Source organism: Mobula birostris, chromosome 30 (genome assembly GCF_030028105.1).
Source record: "Mobula birostris isolate sMobBir1 chromosome 30, sMobBir1.hap1, whole genome shotgun sequence".
NCBI classification, from domain to species: Eukaryota; Metazoa; Chordata; class Chondrichthyes; order Myliobatiformes; family Myliobatidae; genus Mobula; species Mobula birostris.
Window position 1 is genome coordinate 3,071,146 of NC_092399.1, and position 21,037 is coordinate 3,092,182.

General features: G+C 42.9%; 1 protein-coding gene across 2 annotated transcripts in view; it reads right to left on the bottom strand.

Moving 5' to 3' along the window:
• Window positions 1-4,624: 4,624 nt before the first annotated feature.
• The window catches only part of fam110d (family with sequence similarity 110 member D), a 49,750-nt gene continuing 33,337 nt past the window's right edge, over window positions 4,625-21,037 (bottom strand). The window contains exons 1-2 of one of the 2 annotated variants that reach the window (XM_072246992.1): window positions 20,397-20,417; window positions 4,625-7,876 (exon numbers count right to left, since the gene is read on the bottom strand). In XM_072246992.1, the coding sequence (XP_072103093.1) occupies window positions 6,513-7,667 (1,155 nt within the window). In that variant the 5' untranslated portion in view covers window positions 7,668-7,876; window positions 20,397-20,417 and the 3' untranslated portion in view covers window positions 4,625-6,512. Of the gene's footprint in view, window positions 7,877-20,396; window positions 20,418-21,037 lie in introns of those variants that run through there. The other variant, XM_072246991.1, reaches the window with a different exon arrangement.

The window sequence follows — 21,037 nt, forward strand, 5'->3', positions numbered from 1 at the left end:
GGAAAAATGCAGCATGTGATGATTCTGGGAATGAAAGGATTATCATACGAGAAAGTTTGATAGCTTTGGGTCAGTACTTGCTGGAATTCAGAAGGATGGGAGGGGGGGAATCTCATTTCAAATGTTGAAAGGTCTAGACATGGTAGATGTGGAAAGGATGTTTCCCATGGTGGAAGAGTCTAGGACAAGAGGGCACAGCCTCAGGATAGAGGGGCGTCCATTTACAACAACGATGTGGAGAAATTTGTTTTGAAAGAGGGTGGTGAATTTGTGGTATTTTTTTTTACCACAGGCAGCTTTGGGGGCCAGGTCGTTGGGTGTATTTAAGGCAGAGATTGATAGGACATGGCATTAAAGGTTTGAGGAGAACACCGGGGAGTGGGGCAGTGGTGGGGATCAAAAAAGAATCAGCCATGATTGAATGATGGAGCAGACTTGATGGGCCAAATGGCCTAATTCTTATGGTCTTACGTCCAATTAATTATTTTTAATCTACAATAGAAAAAAACTGGGAGAGGCTTATGATGATGTCAAGAGAACAGTCAAACCAAACATTGGGTATGTATTAGTAGACAAAGTAATAGTGAATATAATTTACTAAAGGTGAAGACAGAATTTCTTAACTAAAGAATAATTTTTAAAAATTGTTGCTGCAACTGTGTGTAAAAGATGACCAAAGTAAATCAGAGTCCTGTAGAGACAAAGGTAGGAAAAATTCTAAAGAAAAAATGAAGATATTAAACCAACTAAACACAAGAGGTTCTGTTGATGCTGGAAACCTTGAGCAACACCCAAAATGCTGGAGGTTCAACTTCCCATTCCAACACCAACACGTCAGTCATGGTCTCCTCTACTGCCACAATGAGGCCAAACTCAGGTTGGAAGTGCAACACCTCATATTCCATCTGGGTAGCCTCCAACCAGATGGCATAAAGATAGATTTCTCAAACTTCTGGTAATTTCTCCCTCCATCCTCCTCCTCCTGTTTCCATTCCCTAATCTGATTACCCCTTACCCCTTCTCTTCTCCTCAATGCCAATCTTCCCTTTCTGGTTCCCCTCCCATAATCTACTGTCTTCTCCTATTGAATTCCTTCTTCTTCAGTCCTTTACCTCTTGCACCTATCCCATCTCAAGTTCTTACTTCATCCCCTGCTCTCAGCCACCCACCTTCCCCCTCACCTTGCTTCACCTATCACCTCTTACTCCTTCCCCTCCACCTGCCTTCTTATTCTAGCTTTGGCCCCTTCTTTCCAGTGCCAATGAAGGTTTTCAGGGCAAAATGTCATCTGTTTATTCCACCCATATGTGCTGCCTGACTTACTGATTTCTTCCAGTATTTTGTGAATATTGAACTAGTGTTCCATGTCTTAACTGCAGAATACATGGTAATTAAGAAATAAAGGGAATTAATCTAATGAAAGAGTCTAAACTACTTTAGACTAGAAGCCAAAGAAATCCCTGGAGCAGATAGCCTTTACCCCAGCATTCCTTATGATATGTCTGCAGAGATAGTGTGCCTCGGTGACTATCTTCCAAAATTCCTGAGAGTTTGAATTCCTTCCAGCAAACTGGAAGGGAATGAATGTAAACATTGTTCATCAAGGAGGGGAGAGAGAACGGCAAGTGAGTTAGTCTGAGGTCAGTTGTTGGCAAAATGCTTCAAACTATTAAGTGCATGGTAAAAGGCAAATTAGAGAAAGCATAGAAGGAATAAAAAAATGGTTTACTGAAAGAAAAACTTTGACAACTGTTTGAGGGGGTAGGTTCAAGGGGGATGTGAGGGGTAAGTTTGTAGTCAGAGTAGTGGATGCCCAGAATGCACTGCCTGGTGTGGTGGTAGAGGCAGATACATTAGAGGCTTTTAAAAGATGCACATGAGTGTGAGGAAGATGGGGGGGGGGGCGGTGTATGAGCATGGTGTAGGTAGGAGGGATTAGTTTTTATTTTTTTAATCTCCTTTTTAGCTGGTTCAGCACAACATTGTGGGCCGAAGGGCCTGTCCCTGGACTTTCCTGCCTTGAACTCAGCACAGTAAATGAGAGGACATAAGGTATCAAAAAATGAGAGATTAAATCGCACAGGTTAAAAGAGCAGCATTACCTCAATTGGAGAATCTACAAAATGGGTCTCAAGATTACAGATCAGTCGACCAGTAATAAGTGGAAAGTTATTTATACTGCTCTTTATAGCTCACCTGTGACCTGATGCTCACTTTGGCAGTGAAAAGATGGAGGAACTTTCATTAACCCTCACAGCCTCTGACAGCCCTGTGATTTCAGTCTCTGAGGCTGACATGAGAGGATGAATCCAGCCCAGGCAGGGTACCTGGCCAAGTACTAAAGACCTGTGCTGATCTACTGGCTGGAGTGTTCCCCAAAATCCTTACCCTCTCTCTTTGGCTGTCTGAGGTACCCTCCTGCTTCAAGGAGGTTTCAATTATACTGATGCCGAAGAAGAACTTGGCAACCTGCCCCAATGACCATTATCCAGTAGCACTTACACTCACAGTGATGTAGTGTTTTGAGAGACTGGTGATGTGATGAAGCATATCAATTCCTGCTTGAGAAGCAGCTGGTATCCACTCCAACTTGCCTACCATCACAACAGGTCAACAGCAAATGCCATCTTATTGGCTCATCACTCAACCCTGAAACATCTAGACAGTGAAAATGAATACATCAAGATGTTTTTCATTGACTACAGCTTAGCATTCAATATTATCACCTCCTCAAAACTAATCAATAGCTCGAAAACCTAAGCCTCAATGCCTCCTTGTGCAATTGGATCCTTGATTTCTTCACTTGCAGACCCTGGTCAGTTCAGATTGGCAACAACATCTCCTCCACAATCTCCATCAGCACAGGAGCACCACAAGGCTGTGTGCTTAGTCCCATGCTCTACTTGCTTTATACGTATGACTGTGTAGCTAAACACAGCTCCAATACCATATTTAAGTTTGCTGATGACACCACTGTTGTTGGCCAAATCAAAGGTGGTGATGAATCAGCATGTAGGAGGGAGATGGAAAATCTGGCCGAGTGGTGACACATTAACAACCTCTCACTCAATGTTGGCAAGACCAAGGAACTGATTAACGACTTCGGAAGGAGGAAACCAGAGGTCCATGAGCCAGTCCTCATCAGGGGTTCAGAGGTGGAGAGGGTCAGCAACTTTATAAATTCTTCTGTGTTATCGTTTCAGAGGATTGCTTCTGGGTCCAGCAGGCAAGTGCAATTATGGCAGCACTTCCACTTACTTTGAAGTTTGTGAAGATTCGGCATGACTTCTAAAACTTAGACAAACTTCAAGAGATGTGTAGTGGAGAGTATATTGACTGTCTGCATCACCACCTGGTATGGAAACACCAATGCCCTCGATCTGAAAAAAGTAGTAGATACAGCCCAGTCCATCATGGGTAAAGACTTCCCCACCATTGAGCACATCTACACAGAATGCAGCATCCATCATCAGGGACCCCTACCACCCGGGATACGCTCTCTTCTCACTGCTGCCATCAGGAAGGTGGTACAGGAACCTCAGGACTCACACCACCAGGTTCAGGAACAGTTACTACCCCTCAACCATCAGGCTCCTGAATAGAAAGGGATAACTACACTCATCTGCCCCATCATTGGAATGTTCTTACAACCAATGGCCTCACTTTAAGGATTCTTTATCTCACTATCTCCTGTTATTTATTGCTGTGTATTTCTATTTATTTTTGCACAGTTTGTTGTCTTCTGCACTCTGGTTGGTCGTAAGTTGATCCTGTTAGAGCTACTCGATAGATTTGCTGAGCTTGTCCACAGGAAAAACAGATCTTAATGTTGTATATGGTGAAGTATACTGTATGTACCTTGATAATAACATTTCCTTTGAACTTTGATGTACAGTATGTGACACAAATAAAGCTAATCTTTATCTTTGAACACATGACAAAGAAAGTAATGGAGATAATCTGTTAAATTCATGTGATGTAAATTGGAAAGAGGCTCATGTGGGCTATCAACACCAGCTTGGGCCACTTGTACCTAATATTGTACAGTAAAATCAGTGACATGGGCCTTTGCCTGTAGAATTTCTAAGGCGGTTTTCACCACACCAATCTTAGCACAGTAAATAAGAGGTTTTTCAACAAATACCGCAAAGGGACAAAAACACAATGATTGGGCCATGTGGGAACGAGGCTCAGGATTTTGAATCAGAAACAGAACTTTGAATCTTTATCATTTTCTGCAAACTCCACATATTGAGTTTGATTCTTTGCTTGGTAGGCACAAAGAGCAGGAACTTGCACAGCTCCAGTCTTGCCACTTCAGAGACTTGTGTGCATACATATCAGACGCAATTTCCGTCAGACGGTACTCAAATACACCTACTTCCCCTGAAGAGCTACTGATAAATCAAAACCTACTAAAGAAGTCACTGGAGGACGGCGACATCCACAGAACCACCTGATCAGAGGCTGAAAAGTTATAAACAAAGAGAAACCTTCATTGTTGTTTCACATGTCAAACCAACACGTTTCCTTGGCTCCATCGGTCCACATCCAAAACAAATGCACACGCGTTGAAACCCATTTTTAATTTTCTTAATAAAATTTATTTATTTTTAAACAGAAGTTTTACAGTCATCCAGAAACAAATAGGATTCCCTTCATCTGGATTCCACTGAAAAATGATTAATGTTGAAAAGCCACAGTCCAAGCTGTGCCCAGCACAGCCACTTTGTGTTGGTCCCAGGATCACTTCTGCATAACATAACAGAATGAGATTACAAGTAAGTAAGTTTTTGCTTAAAGGTCTTCGTAGATGCTGGGACTGGGTTCCTATCCATCCTAGAAGATGCTTCTTCCTATGGTCCATCTGGGGGGCTTAATCCAACCAACAGCCAATGTTTGATAGCCAATGAATGAAATGTCACCTCGTAACATTCAAGGATGTTTTTGAGTTAGTACCAAGGTACAATGTTGGGAATGTGTAGACCTATGTAATCTTATTCCACCTCTAAGTTTTGCTTTGCATTGGGTGTCTGCTATAACTCAGTGAACAAAGTTTTCATCTCTACTCAGGAGGTTGCTTCAAAATATCCTGGAATTCAGATACTTGAACATACTTTAGAGACCCTGTCCATCCTGTAACCTTAATCCCAGGCTCACCTCCAGATCAATGGCAAAGGTCCTAAGGTGTTATTCATTAGAAAAGCAGGGGCTGATTAATATTTGCCCCATAGTGGGCTGATTAATATTTGCTCCCAGTCATTAAGAACATCATCTTACTGCTGTTTGAGGGAGCTTGCTTTGTGCAATTGGCCACCAGGTTTCCTGTAATACAGAAGTGACTACACCAAGTCCTCGTTATTCATGAGGGATTGGGGTGTGGACTCCCTTGCAGGTATCAAATTAACACCACTCAGATCATTGCCAATGATATATAAACAGTCAGCGCACCCAGCCCCCCAATGGGTACCACTTCAGTGTAAAGTTCAGCTTAACAAGCATTCTGGACGCTGACTCTGACTCTCATTCCAGTTCTACTCAGATTCATGACCACGACCCTAATCCTAATTTAGCTGCATACCAGGATGCCACTGGACCTAGTTCCAGCCCGAAACTTATCTACACCACTTCCAGTCCCCAACCCCAGCTCACTCCGATTATTTATATCTCATGACTTACCAGCATATGAAATTGAATAGAATCACTGGAAACCAAAGGGATTGGGCTCATACTAACGCCACTGCCCACGTGACCTCCACATTTGGCAGTTCAGGCAGCAGAAATTCACCTTTACAAAATGCAAATCACCACCAAAAAAAAATCAAACATACAATAAAATTCACCGTCACAGAACTCGTGGAAAAGTGTACATAACAAGACCATTTTAACCCCACTTGTGCTTCTGGAAGTATGTGCATATAATGCAGATTTGTGTTGTGGAAACTTGTGATACAGATTATTTGCGAATAACAACACCTCCTCCCTGCTGCCCCCATTGGCAGGGGCTGCCCACTTCCACACAAGGCTGACCTCACGGCTCCGCGGATAGGAAGTTTCTGGATAACGAGAACTTAATGCATACTCAAAACAAAAATTAAATCCGCTACGAAAATACTTTGAGACATCATATAAAACAGCTTTGATAATTGTAAAGGAAAATGTTTCTAATCTGAGCTGTGCTGGATTTGGTTGTGCTTGCTACTAGTTTGGGTACATTAAAATGAACAACAAAATGATTTTTAATTTCAAATGAGAGAATAAACAAGGCACAATGTAATACAATCCCCATCTAACCTGGGTTGATCATATTTAAATGCTGCACGAAAAAACCACCAATTGCTTAATGTCTTCAAATAAAACATTCATGCCAAAACTGAAAAGTAGTCTTTAAAGTTAAATAATGAAAATAAAGCTTTTAAATACTTGAAGATTTAATCCGCTCCAATTCCCTTCTGATAACCCAGATTGTAATGCAGGACAATAGTATCTACGCAATTTAAAGCATCTCTTCTCTACACGGTTGACTCCTTTGGTCCCTCTTTGGCCTTCTTGCAGCTATATAGCCACTTGATGACCCGTGCGTTCCTCTCAATGACAGAAATCCCCGAAGAAATTTGCTCGTGAATTTCTTCCTCATAAAGGCCTTCTCCGTCTCGACTCCAGCCAGAAAATTCACTGCCTTCACTGTCAGCCAAGCCAGTGTTCTGAACTCTGACCAAGGTGGAGTCCGAGTTGGCAGGAGAGAACTTCGACATCCCAAGGCAGTCCACCACATCCAGGTCAAGGCCACAGTAATTGAAAAAACGGTCCTTTTCTGACAAAGCAACAGAGTTACGCAGAGGGAGGTCAGAATTTGAGCGTTGTAAAGTCCTGTTTCTCAAGACTACTTGCCCATTAGCTTTAGGGGCCTCGCTTGGCAAGTTCTCAGTCTTGGTAATGCAGGTGGGTGACGTAGGGCAGCTTGTCACTTCTTTCTGGGAAACAAGACCGACACAATGATTCTCAGTTTGTGCTTCATCACTGATGGTTAATTGACATGTGTGGGGGTTTCCTTCAGGGAAGGACCTGGCATCCTCCTTCAGGATGACCTTCTGCGTTTCCAGAGAGACCATCTGCTTGTCTCTCATTGACCCCTGGAACAGTCGCCGAATGAAGTTGTAACCCCTGGAGGTCTCAGTGCTCCCTATCTTGCAATCCCGTTTCTGCCTATAGATGACCAAGGAGTCGGGCCTCATGACTCTTTTGGAAACGGTCCTCCTGGTAACTACCGTATCATGAGAAGGTTTGTCCAGCAAGATATTCCTGGCGTTATTAAGCTCCTCCATGTTGGTATTTTCTTTCCTGGAATTAAGTTCTTGGCATGGAACTCTGGCTTCGCAAGGCCTGACCCGGTTCCCACCAAATGATGGCGATGCACAAGGACTACCTCCGGCCTCTTGCTTAGCGGTCATTGCTTGCTGGCTTTTAACGTACTTGGGCTTGTCCGCTTCAAGCCTCTCAACAGCGCTCAGCGCCCGGCTCCTGTTGTCGCTTTCTATTTGCTTGCGGAGATACTCTGGGCCTTTGTTCAACAGTCTGAGGGGCGATGGAGAACCGACCGGAGTGACTGGCTTCATTCTGCACCTGTCGGGACACAAGGAGCCCAGAGGTGAACCCAGCAGCAGCATTCAGGCCAACGTTGCCATTCCCAGGGTCACTGGAAGCAGATCACATGAAGTTTTGTTCTGGTGTGATTAAAAACACTCATTCTCCTCAATGGATCTTTTGTTGTAAAAAAAAATTGATCAGCAAGAGATGGGATCAAAAGCTTCCATTAAGGCACTTCACTCTCAACTGGAACACTTCACCAAATTTTCCCTCAGCTCCACACGTCCTCCTGAAAAACAAAACAAAGGACATTGCATATCAGTTAAAAGCCGCTGGACTCGACCCTTGAAGATACTTTGTCTTTCAGTGCTGACAGATTCAACGCTGCAGAACCACCACAACCGAGCTGAGTGGCAGCTGGCCTGGCTCAAAGACAGACGATGTACATAATCAGCCAAGGAGACTTACAGTCAAAACCCACTGAAGCAAATCCAGCACAACCAATTATAATTCATGAAGTACATTTGTGCAAAGCCATAAGTACCTCTCATTACCTCCCAGTTATACAGCCATCCATAACTGGAGAGTGCTTGACAAATAATTATGTACTTTCTTTTAAGGGTAGTCAACCTAGTAAAGTGTAACTCAGCAGTCAGTGTATAGAACGCTCACACAGTATGAGCCTTGGGACTCAGCACCACCAGGGTCGGGAACAGTTAGTACCCCTCAACCATCAGGCTCTTGAACCAAAGGGGATAACTTCATTCAACTTCAGTCATTCCAAAACTGGCTGTCCCACAACCTATGGATTTACTTTCAAGGACATTTCATGATATTTATTGCTTATTTATTTATTACTATTTCATTTTTCCTTTGTATTTTTTCAGTTATTTTTGTCTTTTGCACATTGGTTGTTTGTCTGTCCTGTTGGGTGTAGTCTTTCATTGATCCTATTGTGTTTCTTGTAGTTACTGTGAAAGCCCAAAAGAAAATCTATCTCAGGGTTGTGCACAGTAACAAATATCTACTTTAGTAATAAATTTACTTTGAATTAGCACATATTCTACTATAAGCTGTTGGTTAAAGGATCAACATTGGTCAGGACGCTTGGGACTTTTCACAGACACACGAGATTCTGCATATGCTGTAATTCTTGATCAACTCACACAAGCTGCTGGAGGATCTCAGCAGGTCAGGTGGCATCTACAGAGGGGAATAAACAGTTAACGTTTCAGGCCGAGAACATTGATCTCAAAGGATCTCTGGCCAAAATGTTGACTGTTCATTTCCCTCCATAGATGCTGCCTGATCTGCTGAGTTCCTCCAGCAGTTTGTGCATGTTGCTAGGGACTTTTTAAAATCGAGCAGGCCTTATCTAAAAAGCAGCAATATCTACAAGGTTGAAAGTCCTTAATATTGGACTGGATAGCAGGTAGGCTTGTATGTTAAAATATCCTGAATCAGGCTTTGATCAACCACTTTGAAATCAGAGGCAAGAGCGAGACCTACTGAGCCACAGATGACTTTCAGGAGAGGTCCAATCAAAAGGTACTACCTGGTCACCAATAAGTCACAACCAAAGACAGACACATGACTAATTTACTATTTTTACAGTTAAAACAGCAGAAAGTCAACAACAGTTTTCTCATGGTCCAAAAAGCCTCATTATTTGACCTGCAATTAATTATGACAGACAGATTTTAGGAAATTTGTAATGGGCTTATTCTAAGTATAAACAGTACTTGTTTGATGTGTTTTATATACAGTTGCTAGGTTAGATCTCATGGAACTGAGGCTGAGAAAATTGGAAACATCACTTGAGGAAATCTTTATGATGGCTGCTCAGTCATTGTTGTATGGTGTTTATGTAACCTTGATTACATAACACTGCAAGGTTATGTAACACTGCCCAATAATGACTGAGGTTACATAAAGAGCAGCTACATTTCATTTGGAATTGGAGGAGAATTGGTCTGTCACCAAAGACACTCACAAATTTCTACAGAGGCACCGCAAAGTGCGTTCTAACTGGTTGTGTCACTGCGGATCAGAAATGCGCAGGATCAGAAAAAGCTGCAGAAAGTTGTGACTCAGCCAGCTCCATCATGGGCACCAGCCGCCCCAGCATCCAGGACATCTTCAAAAGGCCAAGCCTCATGTAGGCGGCATCCAATAACAAGGATCCCCATTGGCCAAGACATGCCCTCTTCTCATTGCTACCATCCAATAACAAGGATCCCCATTAGCCAGAACATGCCCTCTTCTCATTGCTACCATCCAATAACAAGGATCCCCATTAGCCAGGACGTGCCCTCTTCTCATTGCTACCATCCAATAACAAGGATCCCCATTAGCCAGGACGTGCCCTCTTCTCATTGCTACCATCAAGGAGGTACAGGAGCCTGAATACACACACTCAACATTTCAGGAACAGCTTCTTCCCTTCCTCCATCAGATTTCTGTATGGACATGTATAAATAATATGTATATGCACACATACTGTAATTTATAGATTTAATTATGTGTTGCATTGTACTTCTGCTACAAGATAAATTTCACAATATACGCCAGTGATATTAAACCTGATTCTAATGTAACATTAACTGTAAGTGATTGGACCAGGCAATTTGTGTAGAGCAAGACCTAGTCCAAGAAGTGAGATCAGGTATCAGTGACAAAATATTATCAGAAATATTGCATCTATCCTCAGGAAATCTCAGTGTTTTAACCAAATGAGTTATCATTTATTTTTAATAAATGGACAGTGTGTGATTCTGAGGGTTAAAATGGCAGCCACTTCAAACACAGCAAGACCGGATAATAGGCAATGAATAACATTTGTTTCTTTTGAGTGTGAGTCTTCCTCCTTCATGATGGTAGCAATGAGAAGAGGGATGTCATGGGTGATGGGGAACCTTAACGATGGATGTTGTCTATTTGGGGCATTGCCTTTTGAAGATGTCCTGGATGCGGGGGAGGCTAGTGCCCAGGATGAAACTGGCTGGGTTTACAATCCTAAACTGGCTTTAAATTTACTGCTGAACTTGATTCTGCAACCACCCTTCATTTCATTGCAAATCACAGCTCACTACATAAAACATTTGCCTTGCTCCTCCTGTGTGTGTTGTCAGTCACCTGAATCCTCTCATCTCTGCTCAATCTTCCACCTGACAAAACTATTTCTGTTTCAATACTATCAAACGTTTAACACATAGAATTCAAGTTCATTTTACTGACATTCACCATACACATGTATACCACCGATTGAAACAACAAAGTGCAGAATACAGTACCTATATCTCACACACTTAACACAAAGTAGTATTACCACAAATAAATTAACAGCTGATAAGGTGCATATACGATACAATTAAAAAGTAAACAGTATAACACTACTGGCGCTTCATACATGATGAGACCTGGGTGGTGTTAGGGAGTTCAGTAGTCTTACAGTCTGGGCGAAGAAGCTGTTTCTCATCCTAACAGTTCTTGTCCTAATGCTATGGTACCTCGTGTCTGAGGGGAGGGGGGGGGTCAAAGAGATTGTTGGATGGGTCGTAGGGATCATCGAGCTCCTGATAAATATCCTGAATGGGGGAAGAGAGACCCCGTTGATCCTCTCAGGAGCCTTCACAATCCTTTGTAGGGTCTTGTGGCCAGATGCCTTGCGATTCCCAAATTAGATGGTGATGCAACTAATTCGAAATCGTAAGCACACACACAAAATGCTGGAAGAACTCATCAGGTCAGTTAGTGTCTATGGAAATGCATAAACAATCGACATTTCGGGCCGAGACCCTTTTTTCAGGACTGGGAAGGAAGGGAGAAAGACGAGGAGTGAAAAGGTGGGGTAGGGGATGATGTATCTGGTCAGAACGCTCTTGATGCCGCGCCCATCTAACTTACTTTTCTGCCCCTAGTTTGAGGCTATCCTTGTACACCAATACTGCTTTAGTAAATCAACAGTCTCTTGAGGACCTGACATCCTTCCTAAGTACGGCGTCCTTAAAGGAATACAATGCTCCTCTGAAGGACTAACAAATTTATAAAAAATGTAATTCATTTTTCCTGCATTCACACCCAGACTAACGTCCTTCCTAACATCCAACACTGCCAAGAGCTGAACACAATGCTCCAGATGCTGTCTTTCTGAGGCTTGTAAAGCACCATCCATTAGAGAACCCAGTCTCCGTCTGGAAAGCCCAGCAGCTTCCTGTAGGTATTTATAAACAGCCTTGTTAACTTGTTTCACCGTTTTCAAACATTCCTGTACATTTATTCGCTGCTCCCTCTTCCTTCACCAATTTTTAAATTATACAGCTTGCTCCATATGGTCTTTCATTTTCTGCCTCAATGGATTTCTTGCTTTCTTTACCTAATTACTTGACATGGCAACAAGAGCAAACACAGTAAACAAATTTATTCTAAAGCATGGAACAGTTTCAAAGTCCGACATGCCCAATAGCTGCTCCTCTTTCCGACGTTTATAGATCCAAATGTTAATATTAACTCATTCTAGTTTAAGGCAGTTTTAGGATACTGAAGGACAAGGACAGGGCAAGTCCATGGGTTAGGGTCCTAAATTGAAGTTGGGCTAATTTTGAGGGAATTAGGTTGATTGGGAGAGTATATTTGAAGGTAAAGGAAAGAACGGCAAGCAGGAGGATTTCCAGACCAAGATATCAAGAGCTCAGTGGTAACCTGTTCCTGTTATGGTGAAGGGTAAACCTGCTGGGTTTAGGGAATCCTGATGGACAAGAGGTATTGAGGTTATGGTCAAAATAGATGAAGCTACATTGGGTTTAGGAGGTCAGGGATGAGTAAATCCCTTAATGTCTATAAAAAGATTAAGAATATATCAAGACTGAACTCTAAATGAACCTACTCTCTCTCTATCCATTCTTTTACTTTTAATGGAACTTCTTGAGATTTTCCTTCTCTTTCCCTACCAGGTACATTTCAGACTCTCTTCGCTCTCCTGTTTACCTGTGACTCTGAGGCAAGGGAATGGGTGGAAAATGAGAGTTGATCTGGTAGAGCAATAACACTGACACAATGGGCCGAATGTAACCATTCTGGGAGGGAAATGCTGTAACTACCAGCATTGAATATTACTGAAAGATACTGGAGACATTTCAGAGATTTAAGATCAAAGATGTTAAAAACACAAACGATGTCTATTAGATGTCAAGCCATTAAATAGAGTAAAATGGAAATTTTGTGTTCTCACAGAATTCTATTGTCTGTATTGTTGCAAGTATCCATCACATCTCATTACTAATAATTATTGGTTCATAGCATCACATCCTAAGTTTGACAATTCATCTTCAAATGCCTTTGTCTCATTCCCCCTTTCCCCACCATCTTTGTAATATTCTCCCTAAATTAGCCCTGCTCCAATTTAGGACCCTAACCCATGGACTTGTCCTATCCTTTTCCTTCACTATCCTAAAACTGCCTTAAACTAGAATGAGTTAATAACTTCACTCTATACTAACTTACCTTTCCTATCTCCATCTGACATGGGAACAGGAATGGGTTTTTCAATCCCTTACACCAGCTCTCTCACTCAATGATATGGCTGACCAACATCACAGCTCCACATCCCAGACTGATCTCTCCGGTTGACAAAAATCTCAGTCTGAGATCAAAGTGAACAACTGAACCAGTTTGAGATGCCATTTGCAGAAAACACCTTGTCCATTTATGGAAGGTCCCAATTCCCATATCACTGAATCAAAAACAGACTCTCTCCACAATCTCCTTAAAGTTTCAAAACCTTTGATTATACTGGACATCTAAACTTAGTCGGCTCTATCATGGGCACTAGCCTCCGTAGCATCAAGGACAGTAATTCACAGTTTTTATTGTATATTGAAATGTACTGTTACCAAAAAACAATAAATCTTGCAACATATGCCAATGACATTAAACCCATTCTGATTCTAACATTTAAATTGCAGAGAATACTGTATAACGAGAAGTTGACTAATTTCCGTTTTCACCGTGGTGTTCAGTTATCATTGTGATAAATCTTCCCTGCGCTCACTCAACATCCCTCCCTATGTTCAGTGGTGCCAAGACCTGCACACAGTCTTCCAGATGCTACTTTCATCAGCTCTCTAAACACAGCCCATCCAGAAACATTTTCAAAGGTCAAAGTCCATACACGTCACCATATAAAACCCTGAGATTCATTTTCTTGTCATCATTCTCAATAAATCCATAATAGACAATGAAACACCCCACCAACTTAGGCATTTGACCAGTGTGCAAAAGACAGCAAACATTTCAACATGATATTTAAAATAAAAGTAAATATCATTTCACCTTCCTTCATTCCCCGACTCACTTACTCCTTTTTGTTCAGCGATACCAAAATGCTTCTCTTTATGAGTTGGTTTCGGGGGGAAAGAAAACAACTAAAGTTTGGAGAGTATGAAGCCGAAATATCTCAGCCCACAATTACTCCCAATTCCTTCTAAACCGCTTCAATGCGCCTCTCATGCTATATAATTTCTGCTTTTTATAGTGAATGACACCACAGTCAAGTTTGCTGACTCCACCCTTCATTTAGTAAGGACATAGTTAGGAGAGAAGAACAAAGATCAATGTTAACGGTACGTTAACTACAAACTTGTTGCTTTACACAGAACTCATGATGCAGAATAACAGTGTTTCAACTTTTGGGCTTTAACTGATAATAGTCAAGAAAAAAAATATAAAAACCTGAAACACCTACATAGAGGAATCACTTTTTCTTGCAAATTTACATACACTAATAAATCTATGGCAATGCATTTTATCATGCATTTTGCTTTAAGAATCCAGCTTTCAAAATCTGTATGCTATACAGAGAAAACTGACATTTATTTGTGAGTATGTAATAGAACACACCAACCCAGAATGGAGCTGGGGTAACTCAGAGGGAGCTAGGGGATCTAAATGATTAAAAAAAAACATGGTCGGCAATGAATCAGTTTGAATCTCTAGACATCAGTTATTGGCAGTATCGATATAGTTACACATCTCCATAGATACAGAAAGCTGATATATTATTCTCTCTTTTTCCCTTCCCTCTTCTGGTCCCACTCTGGCCCTTTCCCTCCTCTCTGCACTTGTCTATCACCTCGCCCCGAGTCCCATCCTTCTTCCCTTTCACCCATGGTCCACCCTCCTTTCCTATCTGATTCCCCCTTCTCCAGCCCTTGACCTTTCACATTCTCATCCACTGTACCACCTTCCAACTTGTACTACTTCGCCTCTGTCCTCCTTTTAATTTTATTTTTCCCATTCCCTTCCTGTCCTGAAGTGGGGCTCCGTCTGAAATGTCATTTGTTCAAATGCTGCCTGACCTGCTGAGTTCCTCCGGCATCTTGTGTGGGAAGCTAAGAATTTTACTGTAAAAAGCTTTTTACTTTAAAAAAGGAATTAGAAAGAGGACAATGTGCATTATCCTGTCCACATCAACAGTGTCGAGAGCTTCAAATTCACCAATAGCCTGCCTGGTCCAACTACATTTATGTCACAGCCATGAAAGCTCACCAATGTTTCTACTTCCTCAGGACACTAAAGGAATTTGTCACGTTCCCATCAACCCTTACCAATGTACCATAGAATTTTTCATGAAATTCCATTGTATTTCTATTTGTCCTGTAAACACCTCCAAGAAATCAATCTCAAAGTCGTTTATGTATGTACTTTGATAGTAAAATGAATTTGGGTAAAAAAAACATTGTCTGGATGCATACAGCTTGGTTGGGTAACTGCTCTGCACATAACCACAAGAACTGTCGAGCTGTGGACACAGCTCAGCACCTCACTTGGGCATTGGTGTTTCCATACCAGGCTGTGATGCAACCAGTCAGGATACTCTCCACTGTGCATCTGTAAAGTTTCTCAAAGTTTTAGATGACATGGTGAATCTTCATAAGCTTCGAGAGGTGCTGCCATGCCTCCTTTGTGATGGCACTTTGGTGCTGATTTTACAACATCGAGGAATTTAATGTTACTGACCCTCTCCTCCTCCGATCCCATAATGAGGATTGGCTCATGGATCCCGCGTTTCTTCCTCCTGTAGTCAATAATCAAATCTTTGGTTTTGCCGATGCTGAGTGAGAAACTGATGTTGTGGTACCATTCAACCAGATTTTCAGCCTTCCTCTGTGGACCTGCCTCCCATCTGTGGACTCTGTCTACACTTCTCACTGACTCCGTAAAGCAACCAGCATAAAGACTCCACACATTGTGAATATTCTCCCTTCTCCTTTCGCCCATCGGTCAAAAATACAAAAGCCTGAAAACACATACTACCGGGTTCAAGGACAGTTCCAATCCCACTGTCGTATGATATGGATCGTTGACCTCACGATCTACCTCATTGTGACCTTGTATTTTCTCATTTACCTGCACTGCACTCTTCCAGTAGCTCCTACCACAAGACCACAAGACATAGGAGCAGAATTAGGCCATTTGGCCCATCGAGTCTGCTCTGCCGTTCCATCATGGCTGATCCTTTTTTCTTCACACTTTATTCTGAATTGCTATTGTTTTACCTTGTACTTTCTCAATGCACTGTGGAATGGTTTGATCTGTATGAACAGTGTGCAAGACAAGCTTTTCACTAACAAGAGAGAATCTGCAGATGCTGGAAATCAAAGCAACACACACAAAATGCTGGAGGAACTCAGCAGGCCAGGCTGCATCTATAGAAAAGAGTACAGTCGATGTTTTGGGCTGAGACCCTTCAGGAGTCCTGTTTAAAAACTGGTTGAGCACCTTTGCTCCACCCAGAGGTAGGTTTTCCCAGTGGTCAACCAGTTTAATTCCAATCCCCATTCTGACCAGTTGATCCATGGCCTCCTTTGGTGCAATGATGAGGCCACACTCAGGCTGGAGAAGCAACACTTCATATTCCATCTGGGTAGTCTCCAACCTGATGACATGAACATTGATTTCTCTAGCTTCCAGTAATTTCTCCTCCTTCCCTTCTCTTTCTCCATTCCGGCTCCATTGTTACCCCTTCTCTTCTAATCACCTACCTGTCATCTTCCACTGGTGCTCCTCCTCTTTCCCTGTCAGCCAAAGTTCACTCTCTTCTCCGATCAAGATTCCTCCTTCTTCATTCCTTTACCTTTTGTACCTGTCACCTCCCAGTTTCTGACTTCAACCCCTCCCCCATCTACTTTCCCCCTCACCTGGTTTCACCTGTTACCTGCCAACTTCCCCTCCCTTCACCTTCTTATTCTGGCCTCTTCCCCCTTCCTTTCTATTCCTGAAGGGTGTCGGCCTGAAACTTAAACTGTTTATTCCTCTCCTGCTAAGTTCCCCCAGCATTACGTGATACAAATTCGTTCCCACTGTTTATTTAAAACACTTGAATAGTGATTACACTTTAAAGAGAATTTAACTGGGTGGGTGCAGAGTGCTTGGAAATTTCTGTGGTTGTAAAATCTGCTCCATGTTCCAATGAATTATAATAGCAAGTCTTTCTTACCCTCATTCATTTCCCTCAGTCTACCCACACCAGTTGACCTTAATTTTATTACCATGAAGAAACTAAATGAGAATTTGATTTTACACCTTGCCCTTCAAAATGTTCCATTGGACTTTACACCATTTTCATTGTGGTCACTGCCGCTATTGAGACCATGCTCTCTTCTTGCTGCTGCCATCAGGCAGGAGGTAGGTACAGGAGCTTTAGGCCCCACACCACCAGGTTCAGGAGCAGTTATTACCCTACAACCACCAGGCTCTTGAAGCAGTGTAGATAACTTCACTCATCTCAACGCTAAACTGATTCCACAACTTATGGACTCACTTTCATAGACTCGACAACTCACGTTCTTAATATTAATCCATATTTTTTTCTGAGCTTAAGCTGGTAGAACGGCATACACACTCATTTCTCAATTGCTAGGAACTTTCCAACTGTTCTAGTGGCATTTAGTATTGTGGCTTTCTGAAGATTTGCTTAGATATTACTGCGTAACCCTAATTGTCTTAAAGCAATTGTGTAATGACTTTGGGATGATACCAGTTGTCGATATTGCTATCAGGACAATGCATATCTTGCTCATATTCCATAGTCTTTCATTTCCCCCTTTCAATTCAGCACATTTCTGATGTTTTTTGCTTATTGATTTCTGCATGCTATGTGTGTTTGGAATGCCTATATCTATTAAGCAAGTTGTTCTTGCTTGTTTATCCTGTGATATTACATCCAGATGGTGAAATATTTATTTATTGAGATACAGCTTAGAGTTGGCCCTTCAAACCACGCCACCCAGCAATCCCCCAACTTAATCCGAGCCTAATCACGAGACAATTTATAATGACCAATTAACCTTCCAACCGGTACGTCTTTGAACTGTGGAAGGAAACCACAGCACCCGGAGGAAACCCACACCGTCATGGGTAGAACATACAAACCCCTTACAGGCAGTGGCAGGAACTGAACCTGGGTTGCCTGCTCTGTACCGTGTTGTGTTAACCACTACGCTACTGGGCAAATGGGGAGATGCACTTTGATAGTAAACCCAGTATGAATTTGAACTTCTGAGTCCAGGAAAATATAATATCCAAAGAATCATAAACAGGAATGAGATAATGCCAATATTCTCAAGTTCATAAAGCCATTGGAATAACTCTGCTCACACTACAAAAGCGCTGTGGGAAATGTTGCATCAATTTGAGATTTAAGTTACCTTGGTATAACATCTTGTTTAGAACACTTTTTGACAGTGCTACAGGGCACTGCACTAGAGTGTTAACCCATATAACAGGCTCAGAATTCTCAACGTACTTGAACCTTCAAACTTCTGAAATAGGTGGAAGTCCTAACTAATCTCACCGAGTCTTCAAAGTACATTTATTACCAAAGTATGTCCAACCTTGAGATTTTTCTTCTTGTAGGCAGCCACAAAACATAGAAACACATTAGAAGCCATTAAAAAAGACTGTCAAACACCCAGTCTGTGGAGAGAAAGAAAAGAACAAATCGTGCAAACAAAAAAAAAGTAAACATAACACACAGAACACGAACTACAGGGTCTCCAAGACTGAGGCCACAGCCGCAGAGTCAGTCCGGCAGCCGGTGACTGCAGGCCACAGCCTCAGAGCCAGTCCAGCAGTAAGGTGAGTTTTCTCCGTGTTTCCCGTTGAACTTTAATTATTTTTGATCCATTCTATCAGCAGGTTGCATGGTCGCAGCAATGGAGTCCTCAGCCATTTTGTCAGAAACCTGGGTCACTCTTGCCCTTTCATGTGGATTCAAAGATCCAGTTGTACTAAAGAGCGCCCTGAGTGATTATTGCCGGTTTCTGTCTCACAGTTTATGATCAATGTTGCAGGGTGCATTACAGAATAAGATGACAGGGTCAAGGTGAGTTGGATAAATCAAGCTTTTACTTGATACCATTTCAGCTCTTGATGTTCCCTGACTTGTGGTACTCAAGGTTAGTGCCATCCTCCCCCTTGTCTGAACACTTAACTAGAGCAAATCTGCAGCTATGAAACAGTAATTCGGTGATCAGTAAGATGTCAACCAGTCTGTTACAAAGTAAATTTTGACGTAAGTGCTTTTTGCATCCAAGGAAACGCAGCAAGAACATTGATAATGACAAGAATCTGATTGAGTGGCTATTCTAAAAGCTCTATACTCTCCAAGAGGGACTGAAAACAATTCTACCCCCAACAGCAATCAGTTAAACTCTATAAATTTGTGAGTGAAATATACTAGAAACAAGATAGTAGCTACTTCCGGTAATTTCTCGCCTCTCCCTCCTTCTCTCTTTTTCCATTCCCCATTCTGGCTCACATCCTATCTCGCCTCCTCTCCTCTCCTCTCCTGCCCATCAGTTCTTTCGGGTGCCCCTCCTCTTGCCCATTCTCCATGGTCCAGTCTCCTCCCCCATCAGATTCTTACTTCTTCAGCCCTTTACCTTTCCACCTATCACCTCCCAGCTTCTCACTTCATCCCTCCTTCCCCCTCTCCTTCACCTTCCCCCCCTCACCTGGTCTCACCTATCACCTCCCAGCTTCTCACTTCATCACTCCTTCCCCCTCTCCTTCACCTTCCCCCCCTCACCTGGTCTCACCTATCACCTCCCAGCTTCTCACTTCATCACTCCTTCTCCCTCTCCTTCACCTTCCCCCCCTCACCCGGTCTCACCTATCACCTCCCAGCTTCTCACTTCATCCCTCCTTCCCCCTCTTCTTCACCTTCCCCCCCTCACCTGGTCTCACCTATCACCTCCCAGCTTCTCACTTCATCCCTCCTTCCCCCTCTTCTTCACTTTCCCCCCCTCACCCGGTCTCACCTATCACCTCCCAGCTTCTCACTTCATCACTCCTTCTCCCTCTCCTTCACCTTCCCCCCCTCACCCGGTCTCACCTATCACCTCCCAGCTTCTCACTTCATACCTCCTTCCCCCTCTTCTTCACCTTCCCCCCCTCACCTGGTCTCACCTATCACCTCCCAGCTTCTCACTTCATCCCTCCTTCCCCCTCTTCTTCACTTTCCCCCCCTCACCCGGTCTCACCTATCACTTCCCCGCTTCTCACTTCATCCCTCCTTCCCCCTCTCCTTCACCTTCCCCCCCTCACCCGGTCTCACCTATCACCTCCCAGCTTCTCACTTCATCCCTCCTTCTCCCTCTCCTTCACCTTCCCCCCTCACCTGGTCTCACCTATCACTTCCCAGCTTCTCAATTCATCCCTCCTTCCCCCTCTCCTTCACCTTCCCCTCACCTGGTCTCACCTATCACCTCCCAGCTTGTATTTCTTTCCCCTCCCCCCTCCCCACTTACTTATTCTGGCTTCTTGCCGCTTCTTTTCCAGTTGTGAAGGGTCACAGCCCGAACCATCCACTGTTGATTCCTCTCCATAGATGCTACTTGACCTGCTGAGTTCTTCCAGCATTTTGCCTGTCGCTCATTCCAAAGATGATCTGGCAGATATAGAATTCTCTTGTGCCTGGTGTGTTAAACATCTATCAGTAAACATTTAACCAAGTCCTCTGGTGTGGTCTCGTGATGTGTAATGGTCAGTTTCAGGGGTTCCCCACTAGGAGTCCATGGACCCTTCAGTTAATTGTAAGGTTCACTGGCATTAAATAAGGATTGGGAACCCCTGGTTGACAACTTGTGCAGGAGTAATTTTCTATTTCATATTTCATAAGACATTCACACACTGAACTACTATTTCACTGTGTTTCATTGCCTCTTGCCAGTTCTTCTTCAGCACTGTCTATAGATGTCCCCGTCGGCTGCAGAAGGCATTATAGCAATACACTGCTCTTCACTCAGTCAGCTGTGACATGGTTTTCCCCGCAGCTGGGTCCAATGCATTGATGCAATCTTGAAGAAGGCACACCAGTGGCTCTACTTTATCAGGAGTTTGAGGACATTTGGCATGTCCGGTGGACAGCATTCTGACTGGTTGTATCACC